We start from the raw sequence: 19,572 nt of genomic DNA, 5'->3' as shown, positions 1-19,572 counted from the left end.
GGGAGTGAATGTGGGAGGAATGGTGGGTAAAAGTATGTTAAAAAGGATGTGTTTGTCAGTGTGTATAGTAAATGTATTGCTCATCTACAGTGTGTGAATTGATCATTCTTTCCGTTCAGGTGATAAAACAGTTAATGAGGAAAGAATTGACGTTGGAATTTTCTCGAGACAGGAAGTCCATGTCTGTCTTCTGCACTCCTAACAAACTGTCCCGCTCTGTCACAGGAGCCAAGATGTTTATTAAGGTCTTTTTTTTTTTTTTTTTCTGTCATGTATTTAATAGCTTTTTTATTCTAATTGATTTTTAAGCATAACGATCAGATATCCAAAGTTTTGTCTTGGGGCCGAAGCAATGCTGAGGCTAGTGAAAGAAAATATTAACAAAAAGAATAATAAATGTATAGTAAGTAATAGAATGATTACATATTTTTTCTCCTGCCTCTATTTTAATCACAGGGGGCACCAGAGAGCGTTTTGGAGCGTTGTTGTTGGATCCGTGCTAGTGGTGGTGCACGAGTGCCCTTAACCTCTGACCTTAGGGAACAGCTCTTAGCCACAGTAAGAGAGTGGACTTCAGGTCGTGACACCCTACGCTGCCTTGCCATGGCAACCAGAGACTCACCACCGGACCCACGGACCCTGAACGTGGAGAACTCATCTACCTTTTCTGAGTATGAGGTATGTACGTCTGAGCAACATGGCCCATGTAGGACTCTTTTATACACTGCCAAAACCTAAACAGTTTTACCACAAAGGAACTCTGAACCCTTCCTGCCACCATTCACCTGCTGGCATCATTTGACATTTTCCAATTTACAACACAAATGCTGTCACTCAGAATATAAGACATTTTATTAAGAACATGACTGTAAGGGATGTTTCTATAGACTATGATCTGTCAAGAATTTTGTAATATTATCTGTGCCTCAGGAGAAGTGCATGTCTGAACTAATTATTTTTTTGCAAATGCAATCTGGTTCTCTTTCAAACATTCGTTCGGTATCTCACTATGGGAATCGCCTTGGGCGTGACCAATCCTGGAAGCATCAATCACACCACGTCTGTCGGCTGACAGACCAATCACGACAGTGATGCGGGAGTCCTGCCTCCCTATATACACCGCTGCCGGCGGTCCCTGCCTCATTCTCGTTCTCTTCCCCGTGAAGATCCTTTTAGGAAACTATCCTCAGCAGATCCTCTGGGGGCGGTCGCTTAACTTTTCATAGACTGGCCGTTAAGGTACGTCTCCGAGAGCGGCTGCTTCTTTAGGAGATTATCCACTGTCAAAGCGGATATTCCTTTCTGCTGTTTCTTTCCTTATTTTCTTTTTCACATCGCGTCAAGCGTTTTTGTATTTAAATATCGTTCGAGACCCGTTTCGAGAAGCACGTCGTGGTGATCTCGTTATTCCCTTTTCTTTTTCGTCTGGTGATTGCACCTCCGTTATGGCGACTGCGAGTTCATCCGGGTGCACGGCGGGGAAAGTTCAATCCCGACCGTGTGCATGCGGGTCTACGATCTCGGCAAAAGACTCTCATCCTCTGTGCATCGTGTGCTTGGGAGTTCGGCACGCTCAAACCGTGCTTGCTAACCCCGAGTGCTGCCCGCACTGCGCTCTTTTCCCGTCAAGGGTTCGGGAGCGCCGCCTGCGAGTCGCGGCCGCAAATAAAGGGGATCCATCTCTCTCTCCGCTGCCCGCAGAGAGGGACGAAGCTGCTTCGCAAGCACAGTGCAGCTGGGGAGAGTTGATAGACGAGGATTCTCCTGTCCTTCCTTCACTCTTCGAATCTAACTCTCTACTGGATAACAAGCATGAGGGAGAGGAAGATGATGAGGTCGCTCATTTTTTGGAGGAAGATTTGGAGGACGACGAGGAGGATGCTATCCTTCCTCCTGATCTTCTCTCCAGACCTGGAAGTGCTACGGGCCCTTCCCCCATGCCAGGTGAGCTGGACCTCGTGTAGGTGTGTAGAAGAGCAGCCAAGAAACTTTCCATCGAATGGCCATCTCAGCAGGTGCATCAGGACGCTGAGAGGGATTTATATGATGGGAAGAGGCTGCCATCGCGCATTTACCCAGTTAAGCAGCTGATTCCTGCTGTACCGGCGTGTGTCACAGAAATGCGTCGTTTTTGGGACAAGCCCTTCTCGCATAGAGTGCCCGTTAAGGGTTTCTCTAGACTGGAGGTGCACGATATGGAGGCTTTGGGGATGTACAAACCACCCCCTTTTCGGGGCTGCGGTGGCGAATATGCGCCAGCAATGCGACCTTCGCAAGAAGGACTGTGAAGCGTTTGAAGCATGCCTCCCAAGGAAGCCTCCTGCTCGCCCTCCCCCACCCGCACGTTCATATTTCGCCCCTACGCCCAGGGAGAGACAGCCTGGTTTTGGGGCCCCTAGGCAACCCCCACCCCAGCAGTCAATGCGCGGGAAGGCTCGCCAGAAACAGCCCCAGCCCAGGAACAAGACCTCTTTTGCAGCGGCGGCTGCTAGGCATCGCCCAGCGGGCCCTCAGGGAGGGAAGAAAAGGCGGGCGACCTAACCTGTGGTCTGATTTTGGGTCAAAAGAGAGGTGGCAGCACTCTCGGAGTTTCTGTAGCACCCCTTGACTCATCTCAGGAGTCTTGTCCTTCCCCTCCAGCGAAAATGCGTTGGGGAGCGTTTCAAAGACTGTGTTTGACGAACGAGGTTTCCCCGGTTGGAGTGTTGGCACCAGTTCCCCCTGTGCCCGGGAAGTTGCTTCTCCCCTCTCCACCCGCGGGGTTATGCAAGAGAGAGAGCAGAATGTTCCATGTTTGTTCGAAAATATTAAAGATTTGTTCTGTGCATCCAGGCAGTGGGCCGAGGGCACAGATGTGTGTAAAAAAGGGGAAAGTGAAAAAATCCACACACACAATAAAAGAACTCGAATTAGAGTTGCAACCCCCGGCTCCGCCGCCAGATGGTGCCACCGCGCCGTCTGTATGCGAGAGCCACAGAGGTCCGCTCTCTGCTCGCGCGGAGAGTTGGCGCGCATGCGCAGTTCATCATTGGGTGTATTCCACAATACAGCGGGGATATCGTCTGCAGTTTGCCGTGAGACCACCGCTTTTCAGCGGCGTGATTTGGTCGACAGCAGAGGGCAAATCTGCTCAGGTTTTGGAGGACGAAATAACCTCCTTACTAAGCAAAGGGGTAATTCGATCGGTGCCGCGAGAATACAGCCAACTCGGCTTTTATTCCCGGTACTTTGTCGTTCCCAAGAAAGGGGGGGGGTCTCCGTCCCATTCTGGATTTACGGAACCTCAACGAACACCTCAGAAAGTACAAGTTAAAGATGCTCACATTGAAAGCTTTGTACAGTGTTATTCGTCCCAGAGACTGGTTTACGTCAGTGGATCTGAAGGACGCGTATTACCACATAAGCATTTATCCGGCACACAGAAGATTCCTACGCTTTGCCTATCAGGGCACAGCCTTCGAATATTTGGCGGTTCCGTTCGGGCTAGCTCTAGCTCCGCGGATCTTTACCAAATGTGTCGAAGCTGCACTGTCTCCGTTGAGAACGACGGGTTTAAGAGTGTCAGCGTATTAGGACGATCTCTTCTGTCTCACCTGACTGGCTTAGGTTTCAGAATAAACGAGACAAAGAGCTGCTTGGTGCCCGCACAGGAAATAATATACCTGGGTCTCAGATTGAACTCGGACCTGTATCAGGCTTTTCTATCAGAAGAGCGCATCAGGTCGATTCGCAGTTGTCTCTCTCTTTTTCAGAGAGGAAGGACAGTTCCGTTTAGACTCTGTTTACGCCTGCTGGGGCTGATGGCTTCGTCAGTGTCTGTCATACCGCTGGGACTGTTGCGAATGAGAGAGTTTCAGTGCTGGGTTACGGCGCAGCGCTTATGTCCGAAGCGCCACCTCAATCGCAAGGTGATGGTGACATCACTGTGCTGACGCGCTCTCCATCACTGGAGAAATCGCGATTTTCTCGAGTCTGGAACCCCGCTGGGGGCTGTTTCCCTGAGAAAAGTAGTGACAACGGATGCGTCACTCGCAGGTTGGGGTGTGGTGTGCAAAGGCAGGATGGCCAAAGGGAAATGGCCCGTTTCACTTCGGTGCGCGCACATAAACTTTCTGGAGCTGTAAACGGTGTTTCTAGCTTTGAAACATTTCGTGCAGTTTCATCGGAGTCACCACGTATTGGTCAGATCAGACAACACGACGGCGGTGGCGTACATAAATCGCGCTCTCCTCGACTTCACCGTCTGGCGCGAGATCTCATGGTGTGGGGCATGGAGCATTTCCTGTCGCTGGGAGCGACTCATGTGCCGGGAGTGCTGAATGCGGGGGCGGATCTCTTGTCCAGGGGAGTGGTCTCTCCATCCTCAGGTGGAGCTCTTCGCCTCGCACGAAAACACTCATTGCCCTCTGTTCTTTTCTATGGGTGTGGATGCGTTAGCCCACCATTTCCCATTTTCCATTTTATCATTATTTACGCATTTCCTCCACTGAGTCTGATCATGCCGACTTTACAAAGAGTAAGAGAAGGCGGTCACTCTGTCATACTAATCGCTCCGAACTGGCCAGGGAAAGTGTGGCTGACGGAGATATTCCAACTCCTGCACAATCGACCCTGGCCTCTCCCGTTGCGCAGGGATCTCCTCTCACAAGCGCGCGGGGAGATTTTTCACCCGACACCGGACAGAGTGGCTCTCTGGGCCTGGCCCGTGAGAGGATGAATCTTAGTGTCGCGGGTTTGCCTCCGAGGGTGATTGAGACGATTCAGAATGCGAGAGCAGCTTCGACGCGCTCTGCATATGATAGGAAATGGAATGTGTTTGAGCTATGGTGTGCTCAGAGACGTATCGTCCCTTTTCACTGTTCTGTGGCAGATGTGTTGTGCTTTTTGCAGGAACTTTTGGATAAGGGCAGGGCTTTTTCAACCGTTAAGGTTTATCTCGCCTCCGTTTCTGCATGCCACGTAGGGATTGACGGTAATACTATCGGTCATCACCCGCTCGTGTGCAGGTTTATAAAGGGGGCGCGGCGGCGCCTGAGCACGTTCTCAAAGCCGCTGGTTCCGCCATGGGACCTGTCCGTGGTCCTGAGCGCGCTCTCTCAGTCTCCCTTTGAGCCGATAGGGAGTATTGATTTAAAGCTCCTGTCGCTTAAGGTTGCTTTGTTATTGGCTCTTTCTACCGCGAAGCGGGTTAGTGAACTTCATGCTTTGTCTGTTCATAACTCCTGTATGCGTTTTGCTTTGGATTTCTCGCGAGTGGCTCTCAAGACTAATCCGGCTTTTGTCCCTAAGGGGAGCGAGTCAGCTTTCGCCTGCAGACAGGTGGATATAATGGCCTTTCACCCGCCTCCTTTTTCCTCAGCGGAGTAGGAGCGGCTTTACTGTCTGTGTCCTGTCTGTGCGTTACGTCACTATGTTGACAGGACGAAGGGATTAAGACGGAGTAATCAGCTGTTTGTTTCATGGGCTGGTTCCCGTGAGGGAAGTCCCGTTTCCCGGCAGCGCCTGTCCCATTGGCTCGTGAAGGCTATTATAATGAGTTATAATAGCGTGGGTCTTAACCCTCCGGAAGGACTGAGGGCTCATATTACCCGAGGCTTGGCCGCTTCGTGGGCGCTTTTTAAGGGTGTTTCGATTCAGGACATCTGTGCGGCAGCATGCTGGGCTTTGCCGCACACTTTTGTCCGTTTTTATAGGCTGGATGTCACGGAGCCTTCGCTGGCTCATTCCATCCTGAGTGTGTAATACATATATGTATACATTTTGTATGTGCGTATATGTATGTATGTATATGATATATGGTTTTATATATATATATATATATATATATATATATATATATATATATATATATATATATATATATATATTTCATGACAACGGATGATGGTAACATCGTGTATCGGTTGTTTGTCATTTCTCTCACTTCCACTCTCTTCAGTGAGAGGGGTTATCTCTTTTTATCAGACGTGGTGTGATTGATGCTTCCAGGATTGGTCACGCCCGAGGCGATTCCCATAGTGAGATACCTCACTCCTGTTTTTAGAGAACCAGGGTTACGTAAGTAACCTAAAGTTATCAAAAACATGAGATATATAGGTTATTATAGTCACTTATTCTAATAGATTAGATTAGATTAGACTAGACTATGCCTCAATGACTTGTTGCATTACAGTATATCACCATCAGAGTATCAGTATATGGTTAACTACTTTGCTATGTGTTGTATCCTCCAAAAATTCAGTAAAGAAAAAATCTACCATGCAAGATTATGGGACAAATCACTAAATTGGGGAGAAGATTTAGAGTGCCCTGGTCTGTATGTTCTATGCTGCGTCACATTTCCAAAGGAACCATAGGTCAAAGTGCTGGACAGGAATATAATGGAGGTATATACATCTGTTCCTCTCCTGCAGTCAGAGCTGACGTTTGTGGGGTGTGTGGGGATGTTGGACCCTCCTAGAAAAGAGGTGCTGAACGCGGTGCGCATGTGCAGGCAGGCTGGTATACGCGTCATCATGATCACTGGTAAGACTACAATATGTTTATGCTAATATTAAGTCTTTTTAATTGTTATATTGTTTAATTTATGGTTACAGCATGTTATGATATGCAATAATGACCCTTGACGACCTTTAATTCTCAATAACCTGCAAGTTATTTATAATTCTGTGAAAACACAAGTGGATTTTTTTTAATATAGTGTAAGTGTAATGAATCCTACTATAAAATGGTGGATGTCCATGATAAATTGTTTATGATAACAATAATTATGTCTGCCCTTTATTGCAGTATAATGTCTAATGTACAAACAAATGCTCATCAAAAAGTGCACAAAAATACAGAAACTACACAATATTTCACAATTCTCATTCATTAATTTTTAAATGCCTGGAAATACCTTATTCATGATTGCAGTGTGTTTCTGTGTAATATGCAGGTGACAATAAAGGCACAGCACTGTCGATCTGCAGACGTGTCGGGATTATAACAGAGCAGGAGGAAGAGGAGGCAGAGGGAGCACCTTTTGGTGGAGGGCTGACTGGGCGAGAGTTTGACGAGCTGCCGCCCCACCTGCAACGCCAAGCCTGCCTCACTACCCGCTGCTTCGCCCGCGTTGAACCAACTCACAAGAGTCGCATTGTAGAGTACCTTCAAAGCCTCAACGATATCACAGCTATGGTGAATATGTAAAAGATTTTATACATTTTTATATATATATATATATACATTTGATATATATTCTCGAATTATTTTTAATTTTGTATATGCAATTTTTATCTATTTATTTTTCTTGGGGTTTTTTTACTGGCTTGTATACTTATTTACATTTGCTCTTCCCCTCTGTTGTTGCTTATAGACTGGTGATGGAGTGAATGATGCTCCTGCTCTGAAAAAAGCTGAGATTGGGATAGCGATGGGCTCAGGGACAGCAGTGGCCAAATCAGCTTCTGAGATGATCCTAGCTGACGATAACTTCTCCACCATAGTTGCTGCAGTGGAGGAGGGTCGTGCCATCTACAACAACATGAAGCAGTTTATCCGCTACCTCATTTCCTCTAACATTGGCGAGGTGGTGTGGTGAGTAGTGAGAGGCAGAGAAAGAAAGAGAATAGGAGAAATACATGCACATATATTATGATTCTGCATGGTGCATTTTAGCTAGTGGTCCTGTGATTGGCTGGTCTACCATGACCCAGACCAGAATTAAAGTGATGAACAAAGGTGATATGATCATTGTCTGATATCAGCATTCGTCTTCTTTATCCTGGTCAGAGTCACTGCTGATTTGTAACCATTCTTTGGAACACCATTCATAGGAAACCGGGTCACTATGCGCACACTGACACACACTGGTGCAATTAGAGATGCTTAAAAAACTTTGTAGGAATTTTTTATTTTATGTAGCTCTTACGATGCAAACACCATATATTTATAAAAACAAGTCCAATATTTGGCTGGTTCCCTGGCACAACCAGAATTTTGAATTAGTAAAATGTAAACATGTAAATTTTTTTAGACAGGTTATTGCCAAAAATCAACATTTTGTATAATAATTATTGTTTTCATTATGTTATCTGAAACCAATGTGTCAGGGCTACTCTATCTCTAAAACTCCTATAAATCTGTTTATTCTTCTTGTTTTATCCTTGATCTCTCAAACTTAGTATTTTTCTGACTGCTGCTCTGGGCATGCCCGAGGCTCTCATCCCAGTTCAGTTGCTATGGGTGAATCTGGTGACGGACGGCTTCCCTGCCACTGCACTAGGCTTTAATCCCCCTGACCTGGATATAATGTCACGACCCCCACGCTCTCCCAAAGAGCCCCTCATCTCAGGCTGGCTTTTCTGCAGATACCTCATCATTGGCTGTGAGTGGACAATGCATGTCATGCCAATTCCTGTGATTGTGCTGTTTCTATAGAAACAATGAAAAACACTTGTTCAAATGAGCACAATTATATAAACCTGTGATTTGAATTAAATCCAGAGCAGCTGTTATGTAAAGAAAAGAAGCACAAACATACAGTGCTGGTGTAGTAAAATAGTCCAAGCTCAGTGGTGTGATATAGCCCGATGTGAAGCATGTTGTATTACTTTCTGCACATTTGATAAGACCAAGGTTCAGTTTATTTTTAAATTGAGCAGAAGCAAAACCAAATTAGACAATGAATGAGGTAATTATGCTTCACTGATGACTCTATGTCATTGTGATGAAAGCGGCGTTTTCAGCTGACAGTGCTGAAAATGAGGCTGGTTTAAAAAAAAATTAGCAGATGTGTGTGTGTATATATATATATATATATATATATATATATATATATATATATATATATATATATATATATATATATATATACTTACAGTCCACAGCACTTCTTGGTTTTGATTTGTTTATTTACTCATTTTTGTCCATGTGTCAGACTATTTTGTTTATGTTTTATGGTATTTAGTAGGGCTGTAACTAATCGATAAAATCGATAATAAAAGATAATGAAATTAATTGTCCACGAATGCCAACTAATTGATTAGATGTATAAGGTAGTTAGATTGGATGAGTTAATTATGCTTTACTTATGACTCTGTAGATTTGTTTGGGTTTTGCAATGGTGGGTTTCTATGCGTGTGTGCTTCATTGTGACGAAAGCGATGTTTTCAGCTGACAGTGCTGAAAATGAGGCTGGTAAAAGATTAGCAGATGTCAACCACATTACTAATTGAATTGTGAGTGAGAGCAGAGGGTTTGTGATTGAAAACTGAGGCTTAGGCTTAGAGCTAATTTTCGCATTTGCAATAAAAAAAACTATAAGATGTGTAAATTATGATTCTTTGCTATTGTTATGAACAATGTTTACTGCCAAATGGATATGTCCCAGAAATATTTCGGTTTGGAACATTCTATACTCTATCTCAAGAAGACTATTTGATTTATTCTTGATCTTCTTGCTACAGGTTATGTGGGAGTAGCTACAGTGGGCGCTGCGGCTTGGTGGTTCATGGCAGCACATGATGGACCAAAACTCTCTTTCTATCAACTGGTCAGAGACCTAAATCTTTAAACTATTTTTTATCTTTGATAACTATGATTCTATTAACATTTTATATATTAGCACAAATAGTAAGAGAGTTGTGATTTTTATCATTTTAAGTCGTTTCATGGCACTTTGAATATTTTTTGTCTCAATTTTTTTGTTTCTATCAGTCTCACTATCTGCAGTGCAGTGAGGGACATTCTGACTTTGCAGGAGTTCAGTGCTCTGTATTTGAATCACCCTATCCTATGACTATGGCTCTGTCAGTGCTGGTCACCATAGAGATGTGCAATGCCCTCAACAGGTAAGTTCTTGCCTTAGGCTTGATTTTTGGTGCAGTTAATTTTTAAGTCTGAGCACTATGAATGAGAAACACTAATGGCAATCATCTGTAGGGTCAGACAAAACTAAAATTCCAGAAAAACAAGCTCAGGTCGATTTTAATCACGTCCTGCAGTGACCAAATAGGCACTAGCAGTTAGCTGGTAGCAAAACGGGCACTTCTGATGGGAGGATCTCTTTACTCCTGAGCTTGATTGTGCTATTCTGACTTTGAATGTGAAAAAAATAAGTGTTTACTTATAAAAAGTAGGTCATGCTAGAATATTAAATATTAAAAGTATATACAGTATAATAACAGTGAGTGATAAAAACTAAAAGGACAGCCAAAACTAGTGCTGTGGCCAGCTTATTGATATACGTTTGTGTTTGTGTGAATTATAAGTGAAAGATTTAATTGGTGGCTGTGTGGGGATGTGTTGCTGCTGAGGTCATCTGTTCATTGCGATACTGGTTCTCGTTTCCAATATGTAATTTAATGATGATTGTGCTATGGTAGATCACTGCCAACATTTTCAGTTAGCTAGAGTTAGTCAGAAAGCATATATATTATTAAGCATATATATATATATATATGATCTCACCTCAACCTCCTTTACTCTCAACACTGGAGCTCCTCAGGGATGTGTTCTAAACCCCCTGCTATACTCACTGTACACCTATGGCTGTGTGGCCACTTCCAAATATACAACCATCATCAAGTTTTCTGAAGACACTGTTGTGGTGGGCCTGATCTACAACAACGACAAGACGGCCTACCTACAGGAGATTAAAAACCTAGAGAGATTGTGCCAGGAGAACATTCTTCTTCTGAACGTCAGCAAGACTAGGGAGTTAATAGTGGACGTCAGCACAAGCAGGAGCGGTCAAACTAATTGCTGAAGATCAATGGGTCCCCAGTGGAGAGATTGGACAGTTTCCGGTACCTGGGTGTTGCAGGATGCAGGATCTGTCTTAGTCCTGTCACATCCACACCCTTGTGAAGAAGGCCCGGCAGCATCTGTACCATCTGTGACACTTAAGGGACTTTAAACTATTCTCTCAGGTGCTAAGGACTTCCTAAACCTGCACCATTGAGAGCGTCCTGACGAGTAGCATCACTTCCTGGTTTGGGAACAGCACCATGCAGAACAAACGAGGCCCTTTAGAGGGTGGTGTGGTCAGCCAAGCATACCATCCGCACCGAGCTCCCTGACCTGCTGGACATCCACAACAAAAGTTGCCAGACCAGGGCCATGAAGATAGTGAAGGACCTCAGCCATCCCAACAATGGACTCTTTTCTCTGATGCATATAAGTAAGCACTTCCGATCCTTGATGGGAAACACAGAGAGAATGTGGAGGAGCTTCTTATAGTAATAATACACTGGGTTAATAAAAAATAACAAGCAATTTTAAGTTTTGCGTTTCTTCCCCCTAACCCCCTGATATATATATATAATCAGATACACAGATAGCAGCGTGGGGCTTCATGTCCAAGCAGAGCACAACAATGATGCTCCAGCCAGATGATAACTGTAGGAACTTTGGATACTGAAACTATCCAATATGTTTTGCTTATGTGATTTTAAAAGCAATTAATGTAAATCAACAAAAACAGATTGAAATGATAATATTGTCATTAATAATTGCAAAATATGTTTAGGTAGTATCTTATGAAGGTTATTACAAAGCCTGGTTCTGGTTTTAAGTGTGTGTGTGTGTGTGTGTGTGTGTGTGTGTGTGTGTGTGTGTGTGTGTGTGTGTGTGTGCGTGCGTGTGTAGCCTGTCTGAGAACCAGTCTCTGCTGAAGATGCCTCCCTGGTCAAACCCCTGGCTTGTGGGTGCTATCTGTCTTTCCATGGCCCTCCATTTCCTTATCCTATATGTGGATCCACTGCCTGTAAGTACAAGCTAGTGTTTCTCTTCAAAATTCCAAACGTGCCTGGACAAAGCGACTCAAACCACTCAACATGTGCTGTACTGTTTAACATGATGTTTGTGGTGATTGTTTTTGAATTTGGTTAGAATGTGGTTGTCTTTCACAAAAACAAGTCACTTTGTACTTATTAAACTTAAATATATACAGGTCCATCTCAATAATTTAGAATATCATAAAAAGTTGATTTATTTTAGTAATTAAATACAAAAAGTGAAATTCATATATTATATAGATTATTCACACACAGACTGAAATATTCCAAGTGTTTATATCTTTTAACTTTGATGATTATGGCTTACAGCTAATGAAAACCCAAAATTCAATATCTCAGAAGATTAGAATATTGTGCAAAGGTTCAATATTGGAGACTTGTGGTGTCACACTCTAATCAGCTAATTAAATCCATACACCTGCAAACGTTTCCTAAACCTTTAAATGGTGTCTCAGTCTGGTTCAGAATACACAATCATAGTGAGTTCAAATCAAATCCAAATCAAATTTTCAGTTGTCCAGAAGACGATCATTGACACCCTGCACATGGAGGGTAAGACACAAAAAATCATTGATAAATAATCTGGATGTTCACAGAGTGCTGTATCCAAGCACATTAATAGAAAGTTGTGGTGGAAAAAGATGAAACGAAGCCTATTCAAGAATTTGGGAAGATTCACAAAGAGTGGACTGCAACTGGAGTCAGTGCTTCAAGAGCCACCACGCACAGACGCATTTCTTGTCTCTAGCCCCTTCTGAACCAGAGACAACGTCAGAGGTGTCTTACCTGGGCAAAGGACAAAAAGGACTGGACTGTTGCTCAGTGGGCCAAAGTCTTTTTTTTTTTCAGATGAAAGAAAAGACAATTTTGCATTTCATTTGGAAATAAAGGTCCCAGAGTCTGGAAGAAGAGAAGAAAGGCACAGAATCCAATTTGCTTGAGGTCAAGCGTAAAGTTTGCACAGTCAGTGGTGCTTTGGGGAGTCATGTCATCTGCTGGTGTTGGTCCACTGTGTTTTATCAAGTCCAAAGTCAGCACAGCTGTCTACCAGGTATTTTTCTAGCACTTTACGCTTCCCTTTGCTGACCAGCTTTATGGAGATGCTGATTTCATTTTCCAGCGGGATTTGGCACCTGCCCACACTGCCAAAAGCATTAAAGGTTGGTTAAATGACCATGGTTGGTGTGCTTGACTGGCCAGCAAACTTACCAGACCTGAACCCCATAGAGAATCAATGGTGTATTGTCGAGAGGAAAATGAGAAACAAGGGACCAAAACATGCAAATGAGCTGAAGGTCACTGTAAAAAAAACCTGGGCTTCAATACCACATCAACAGTGCCACAGACTCATCACCTCCATGCCACGCCAAATTTAAGCAGTAATTAAAGCAAAAGAAGGAGCTACCAAGTATTGAGTACATATAAATGAACATACATTCCAGAAGGCCAACAATTCACAAAATTTTTTTTTATTGGTCTTATGAATTATTCTCATTTTTTGAGATTTGTGAATTGGTGGGTTTTTGTTAAATGGGAGCCAAAATCATCACAATTAAAAGAAATAAACACTTGAAATAAGTTTGTGTGTGATGAATCTATATAATATACAAGTTTCACTTTTTGTATTGAATTACTAAATAAGGCAAAATGCTGGCTTAGTGGATCTGTAGCCATTTGACTCATGAGATATTCATGTAGATAATGACAGATGACGGATGATTGCAGACAGACGTAATGATAAGTCATGCTGCTTTGCCAGACAATCAGAATTTACAAACAGTATTATTTGAATAATATCTATGATATTCAGGTAAAAGTGCTTTACACAAGTTTGATAGTGTGTGGGGAGTAGGTAAAAACTCTCATAAGCCCAATCATATGCATTTTACAAAAATTTTCTTCCAGTAATCATTGACTAGTTGCTGTGTTCAAAATGAAAGTGTTTAATACATTTCGGCTGCATCCTAGTTGCATACTACAAAAAAAAAAAAATGGACTGATGGCTGGACAGATTTCTAAAATTAGATGTTCAAAGAGCCTATACAAGTGTCATGGTGATAATGATGGTTCATGGTGATTATGATCGTAATAACGCGGAGAAGCTACAGAATACAGCAAGTTGAGTTTAAGATTTGTGTAAATGTATTTGTATATATATAAATTATAATTAATAAATTGAAGAGCCATTGCATTACAGGAATATCTTGAGTTACAGGCAAAAATATCAAGTCGTGACAAGTCTTTGAATCACGGATTTCTGATTAGCATGAGTAAATAGTCAGTCAATATAAAACTCCCTGTGCTTTAAAGGTTGACTTGCATTGTACAGCAGGCAATTCTGTAAAGATATTTAGTCAGGCTGTGTGTGAATCAAATGCTCTGACTCATGTGTAAGTGTGCACTTCGTTGGAAATGTAAAACATTGTACCATTATGTTGTTTTACCCTATGATGTAAAAAAAAAATTGAAATATGTTGACACAACAAATTGTGAAAATCAAGTGGGGAAAAAACTGATGTCTGCCTTCTGGGTAAGAATCATTGGATCCTCTTTCAGATCTTGCAGCTGACTTATTCATTTCCTTCCCTTAGGGAAGGAAAACTGGAATTCATTGTTGACACATGGCTAAGGCACACCCACATATGTAATAGTCAGTGTAAGAGAGAGAGAGCATGTGCTTACTACTGTAAGTAATTTGCCTAACACAGATACTCGTATTCTATTACAGATGATTTTCCAGATCCGGCCACTGTCTTGGCCGCAGTGGGTTACCGTTTTAAAGATGTCCCTTCCAGTTATCCTGATGGATGAAGCCCTGAAATTCTTGGCAAGGCACTACATTGAGCCAGGCACTGACCTTGAACAAGAGGAAGAGGACAGACAGAATTATGGCCAAGGTGTATTTGCTGACCTGGTCGTCAAAATACAACGAGGTCTAAAGGATGTCTCCTGGGCATTTGTGTTCATTTCTGCTCCCCTTTTGTTTTGGATTTACAGCTTGGACTCAGATATTATAAACATCTTCTGGGAATAGTAAGCGAAGATAATGTAAGAAGAGGGAGTGGGTGGTTTTTAGTGGGAGAGTTGGAGGGGGGTTAAGTTCAGACAAGGTGAATTAGGAATATAACACCAAAAAAGGAAATAAAATGAACATACGTATAAGCAAAAAAAATATAGGACAGGAAGACTTTTTGAGCATGGACAATCAGAATTATTGGGAACATGAGAACAGAGAGGAAAACCAGGAAGGAAGGAAGGCAATTGTCATATTTTCCCAAAAAACATTCCTGTCATCTTTATTCCTCATGCATTTAAAATATATTTATATAGCTCTATATTATCTCCACTTGAACAGGCTTGTTTGCAACTCATTCATTTAAATTATTTGTTGTCTCATCAGTTATTTTTACATTAGGAATCAGACAATACACATTGGGCAACACAGAGCATTCACATCCATGCAAAATTAAAATGGAGACATTAATGGTTAATGGACATTAAATTTACCGTATGTTCTTATTGCGTATTTTTTGTTGTTCTTTTTAAGCATATATTTAGAATATTTATTAATCATTCACCTGCATGTTAGGGGATTTGTATTGTTTAGGATATGGAAAAAAAACATGTGAGACAAACAATAACCAGAAACTCAAGACCACTAAAAGAAGGGAACTGACCGCATGTACAGTGAAAAGTTTACCATGTTACAGTACCATCATTATAAGCATTATAATCTGGATTATGGGATTTTTTTATTTTTATTTTGATTCAGTATATTTCTGCGAAACAGGAAAAAAAGGATTTCGCATATACTAAGTCCAAACAAAACACAGCACTTTTGAGACCTGTTTAATCCCACATTCTGACCCGTCTATGTCATTTGATTTCAATTTGAACTTTACATCCATTTTAGGCGGAGCTCAGCAGAAAGCTTGACTTCAAAGTCTTAATCACTCTCTCTATGGGATACAAAAAAACATGTGTGCACTTCTGATGAATGCTTAAGGAAAATATCATCCACATCATCAATTTTATTGTTTTAACATTCACGAGGGTCTGTATTTTATTTAGTATTTTCATTTTCCCTAAAATAATAATTGCACTACATTGTACTACAAAGTGCTATATCTTCAGTACATTTCAGATAAAAATGCTGTTTCTTACAACTTTGAAGTGAATACTGTACCGTACTGTACTGTACAACCTGTCAGGCTGTAACCCACAGTTCTCATGAAAGTTTGTGTGGATTACGCATCTCGCTTTTTGTCTGTTACAATAGAACACTCCTTAAAAAGATATGATATGTATGAGAATGAAACTATGACTTGCCCCAAATTTGAAATCTAATTCGTATAGATCAGTTGTTTACTTTTGATGTTTAAGTCCATTTAAATGCAAGTACTTTTGTACTTTTCCTAGATTTAAAATATAAAAGGAGTACTTTTAGTTAAGTAAAATTTAAGCAGGACATTTGACTTGCAATTACAGAAATGGTGTATTTCATGCACCACTGTTAAACATGCAATATAAGAGCATAGAAATTCGATTTATTAGTTGTAATATGGTTCACTCAAGATTTCTCATCTGCAGATGAGTTACTGTCACTGTTGCCTAAGGTATGCTGTAATGTCTGAGTGTCGTGAAAAACAAACTGATTCATACAGTACATTTTACTGCACCACTCTGTTTGTAACCTTCCATTTTTAGTGAGATTTCTACAGTTCACTCTTTATCACATTAACATTACACCATATTTGTGTTGAAGATATTTGTGGTTTTTTTTAAATGTTCTATTGCCAGTGGAAAGAGAAGGGCTGTAACTGCAAAATAAATAAAAACAAAACATATAAAATGTGTTCTATTTTTATTTCCCTATTCTAAATTGTCAATTACAGTTAAATTTACATTTATTGCAGAAAATAACAATAAAACTTTCATGGAAACATTTTTCTTTTAGGTAGTTCAAGTCGGAGAACACTAAAAAAAAAAATCATTTTTTTTTATAAATGGATAAAATAGTAAATAATGGTTTATATTTAAATTAGCTAAAACAAAAACGAATCTTCATTGTCTGGGATGTTTCCTGAAGTTTAACACATGCTCTGAAGTGTACTGTTGCATTCTGTAACATCATGAGACCACTCATTCAAAAGGTCTTCGATTTTAGTCCACAAAGGCAAGCGTGAAAAAGGGCATACTGCAGTTGACAGAACACAGCCATCAGTTTTGAATATCTGTAAAAGCACAAAATATTTTTTAGAATCACTGGCCTCAGATATATTTCCTTTTTCTCTTTAGCAAAAGAGGTTTTACCTGTAAGTTGTCCACCAAGCCTTTGGTTTCTTCTTTCAAGTACTTGATTTGTTGGATTTCAGAAGTCATTTTAAGGTCACATGTCTGGTAGTTAGTCAGCCTCTGTAAAAGTGCACACTATGCAAAACAGAGCGAAACAGAGAGAAGGGTATATTTTAGTATTTTAGGCATGTGAGCAGAACATTTCCTTTTTATATTATTGTGAAAGCAGATTTTGTTTTGTTTTTTGTTGTTGTTGTGTGTTTTATATGCTGTACCTGTTCTGATTTACTAATGGGCTTGATCTCTCTTTGCTTTGTCAGGTTTAATGGCTGTGAAGAGAAATCGCCGTGTTACATGCATGCATGCAAGAATTTACTATAATTAACACAGTCATTTGTACAAAAAGTTTTTTTTCATTGTAGTGCAGTACGTAAGACACTTACTGTCCCTGTAGTTGCCCGTTTAATAGTCTGCAACAAATTGAAAATTTTTTCAATTTGCCTTTCTGTGTTTTGGCAAAATTGAACTGGCATCGATGACGCAGACCACACCAACAGCAGCAGGAGAACACTACACACTGTGAAATGCACTGTAACAGAAAAATTATTTAATGATAACACAACATATAAACATATTCCATATTAATATTATTTCACAAATCAATTAGACCCAACAATTATACTGCAAACATACGAACAAACTTACTTATGTCAGCGTAGTTTTTTGTGATGAAATCTGATGGAGGTTCAGAATGATGGTCTTTTCAACTCAGGTTCTTCTGATCCTCTTTATCCTCCATCCCATTTATAAGGAGGGGAAACCACTCCACTAGTACCCTATGTTCTAAGGAACTCTTTCATAACTATCCCACACTCTGCAAGTTGATTGGATATCACTGAAATCTAATACTACCATTTACCAAGTGATTATGACTCAACTTCAGCATCCAAAACACACCCTTTTTTACATCAGAATTTTGAGGAGAATTTACAGGTACAGCAATTTACAGGTTGATGTAAACAAAAACCCAATAATTATTTATTAATAATATTTTTTTTCCTTTTCCTCTTTCCTCTTTTTCCTTTTCCTCTTCATCTTTTCTCCTGATTATTTATCACTATTAAGCAAATTATTATTAGTACTGTAGTAGTATTTGTAGTAGTAGTATAGTAGTATTTTATCAGTATTATAAATATTAGTATTACATTTATTTTATTATATTATAAAAATGTTTACATTTTGCCAGTTCTTTTAGAGTTAAGTTTTGCCACTGATTTCGTGTTCTTTAAACCCAGGTGTTTTTTTTTTGTGTGTCTATGACTGACTGTTCACACGTAATACAATACGTGTACATTATTTTTACATGTAGCTTTTTTTAATTTATGAACATTGCTCACATGATGCAACGTGTGCTTGGGTCCACATGTGCAATTTTAGATCAGTTTCATGTTGAAATGTTCCCATGTGTGATCAAGTGTTACTCACCTCATGTGAAAAGTGCATGGTCACATATGTGGGCTTTCTCAGACTAGTCAGAAAGGGAGGACAATAAGCAGCACAATTTTTCCGGGAAACATTTGGGAATGTATCATACATCCTTTTGTTCATGCTGTAAGAGCCCACAGAGTATCAGGAACGAAGTATGAAATTATAAAGCTCTATTATGGATTTTACGGCACTTTCTCTTAAAAATAAAATAAAAAAAATTTACTTTGGTAGTGTTCTTAATAATATTGTCAAAAGAATTAAAAAAAAAATATTTTTCTGTTCATTATATTGGTTAGTTTTAATGTATTGTTTTAAATTGCAAACTTTTTTTTTAATTACCTTCCCAGAATTCTTAGGGAAAGCGGTTTGGGGTCTTTGTCCTATCTAACAAGGCAAACCTCTTTTTAATAATAGCGACTTACAACCTATATATAATTTTTATAAGAAATATATTGAGAATCATATTAGGAAGCATAATATTCACCACATATCGTAAATATTTACAGTTAAGTTTACAAGTTTAAGAATGAACATTTTTATAATAAAAATTGCAGCATTTTATGCAGCTTCTGAAACGCAATATTTTAATATAAAGTAAGATTTTGAAGCAAAATTATAACAATTTACATCAACCATCCTGTTCCAAATTGTACAGTCCTGCCTCATGTATCGTGTTTGCCTTCTTGAGAATCACCGGACGTTTGGACCTTTTGTGATAGTCGTGTACGAGTACTTCGGTTGTCTTATTCCTAAGTGAGAACAGATGAACCTCAACATCATAAATCCACTTCTGCAAAAGGGCACAACCATACAGGTGCAATATAGGATGAAATACCAAATAATGTGTAGTTCCTAGTGACTTTTTCTGAAGAAGATTTAGAAGTTTAACTGCATAAATCTTTGGTTGATCATTGGTTTAACAATAACTAAGAATTAGTCTTATATAGATGTGAAAATGTTAATTTGTGTAAATTCAGCTTAGATTGTGTCTTGAGAACTATATGTAAAC

The 19,572-nt window shown here is 40.4% G+C and overlaps 1 protein-coding gene and 1 long non-coding RNA gene across 5 annotated transcripts in view; one reads left to right on the top strand and one right to left on the bottom strand.

Moving 5' to 3' along the window:
• Nucleotides 1-16,632, top strand: part of LOC310724504 (sarcoplasmic/endoplasmic reticulum calcium ATPase 2) — a 29,886-nt gene extending 13,254 nt beyond the window's left edge. For 2 of the 3 annotated variants that reach the window (XM_083538608.1, XM_083538609.1), the window contains exons 14-23: nt 120-245; nt 457-678; nt 6,414-6,525; nt 6,938-7,179; nt 7,358-7,578; nt 8,166-8,368; nt 9,450-9,535; nt 9,700-9,833; nt 11,632-11,749; nt 14,509-16,632. In XM_083538608.1, the coding sequence (XP_083394734.1) occupies nt 120-245; nt 457-678; nt 6,414-6,525; nt 6,938-7,179; nt 7,358-7,578; nt 8,166-8,368; nt 9,450-9,535; nt 9,700-9,833; nt 11,632-11,749; nt 14,509-14,814 (1,770 nt within the window). In that variant the 3' untranslated portion in view covers nt 14,815-16,632. The remainder of the gene's footprint in view (nt 1-119; nt 246-456; nt 679-6,413; nt 6,526-6,937; nt 7,180-7,357; nt 7,579-8,165; nt 8,369-9,449; nt 9,536-9,699; nt 9,834-11,631; nt 11,750-14,508) is intronic. The other variant, XR_014533079.1, reaches the window with a different exon arrangement.
• Nucleotides 16,633-16,765: 133 nt separating this feature from the next.
• On the bottom strand, nt 16,766-17,964 carry LOC310724491. Of its 2 annotated transcripts, XR_014533077.1 has the most exons (5): nt 17,781-17,964; nt 17,519-17,664; nt 17,351-17,404; nt 17,094-17,210; nt 16,766-17,014 (listed from the first exon to the last, which is right to left on the bottom strand). It is a non-coding gene; the product is annotated as an uncharacterized lncRNA (long non-coding RNA). The 2 variants fall into 2 exon arrangements; XR_014533078.1 differs by lacking the exon at nt 17,781-17,964 and having other exon boundaries at nt 17,519-17,730.
• Nucleotides 17,965-19,572: the final 1,608 nt, after the last annotated feature.

This window comes from Silurus aristotelis, assembly GCF_946808225.1.
Source record: "Silurus aristotelis genome assembly, chromosome: 4".
In the NCBI taxonomy this organism is placed as follows: Eukaryota; Metazoa; Chordata; class Actinopteri; order Siluriformes; family Siluridae; genus Silurus; species Silurus aristotelis.
The sequence above is the reverse complement of the archived record's forward strand: the minus strand, read 5'-3'. Positions and strand labels throughout refer to the sequence as shown.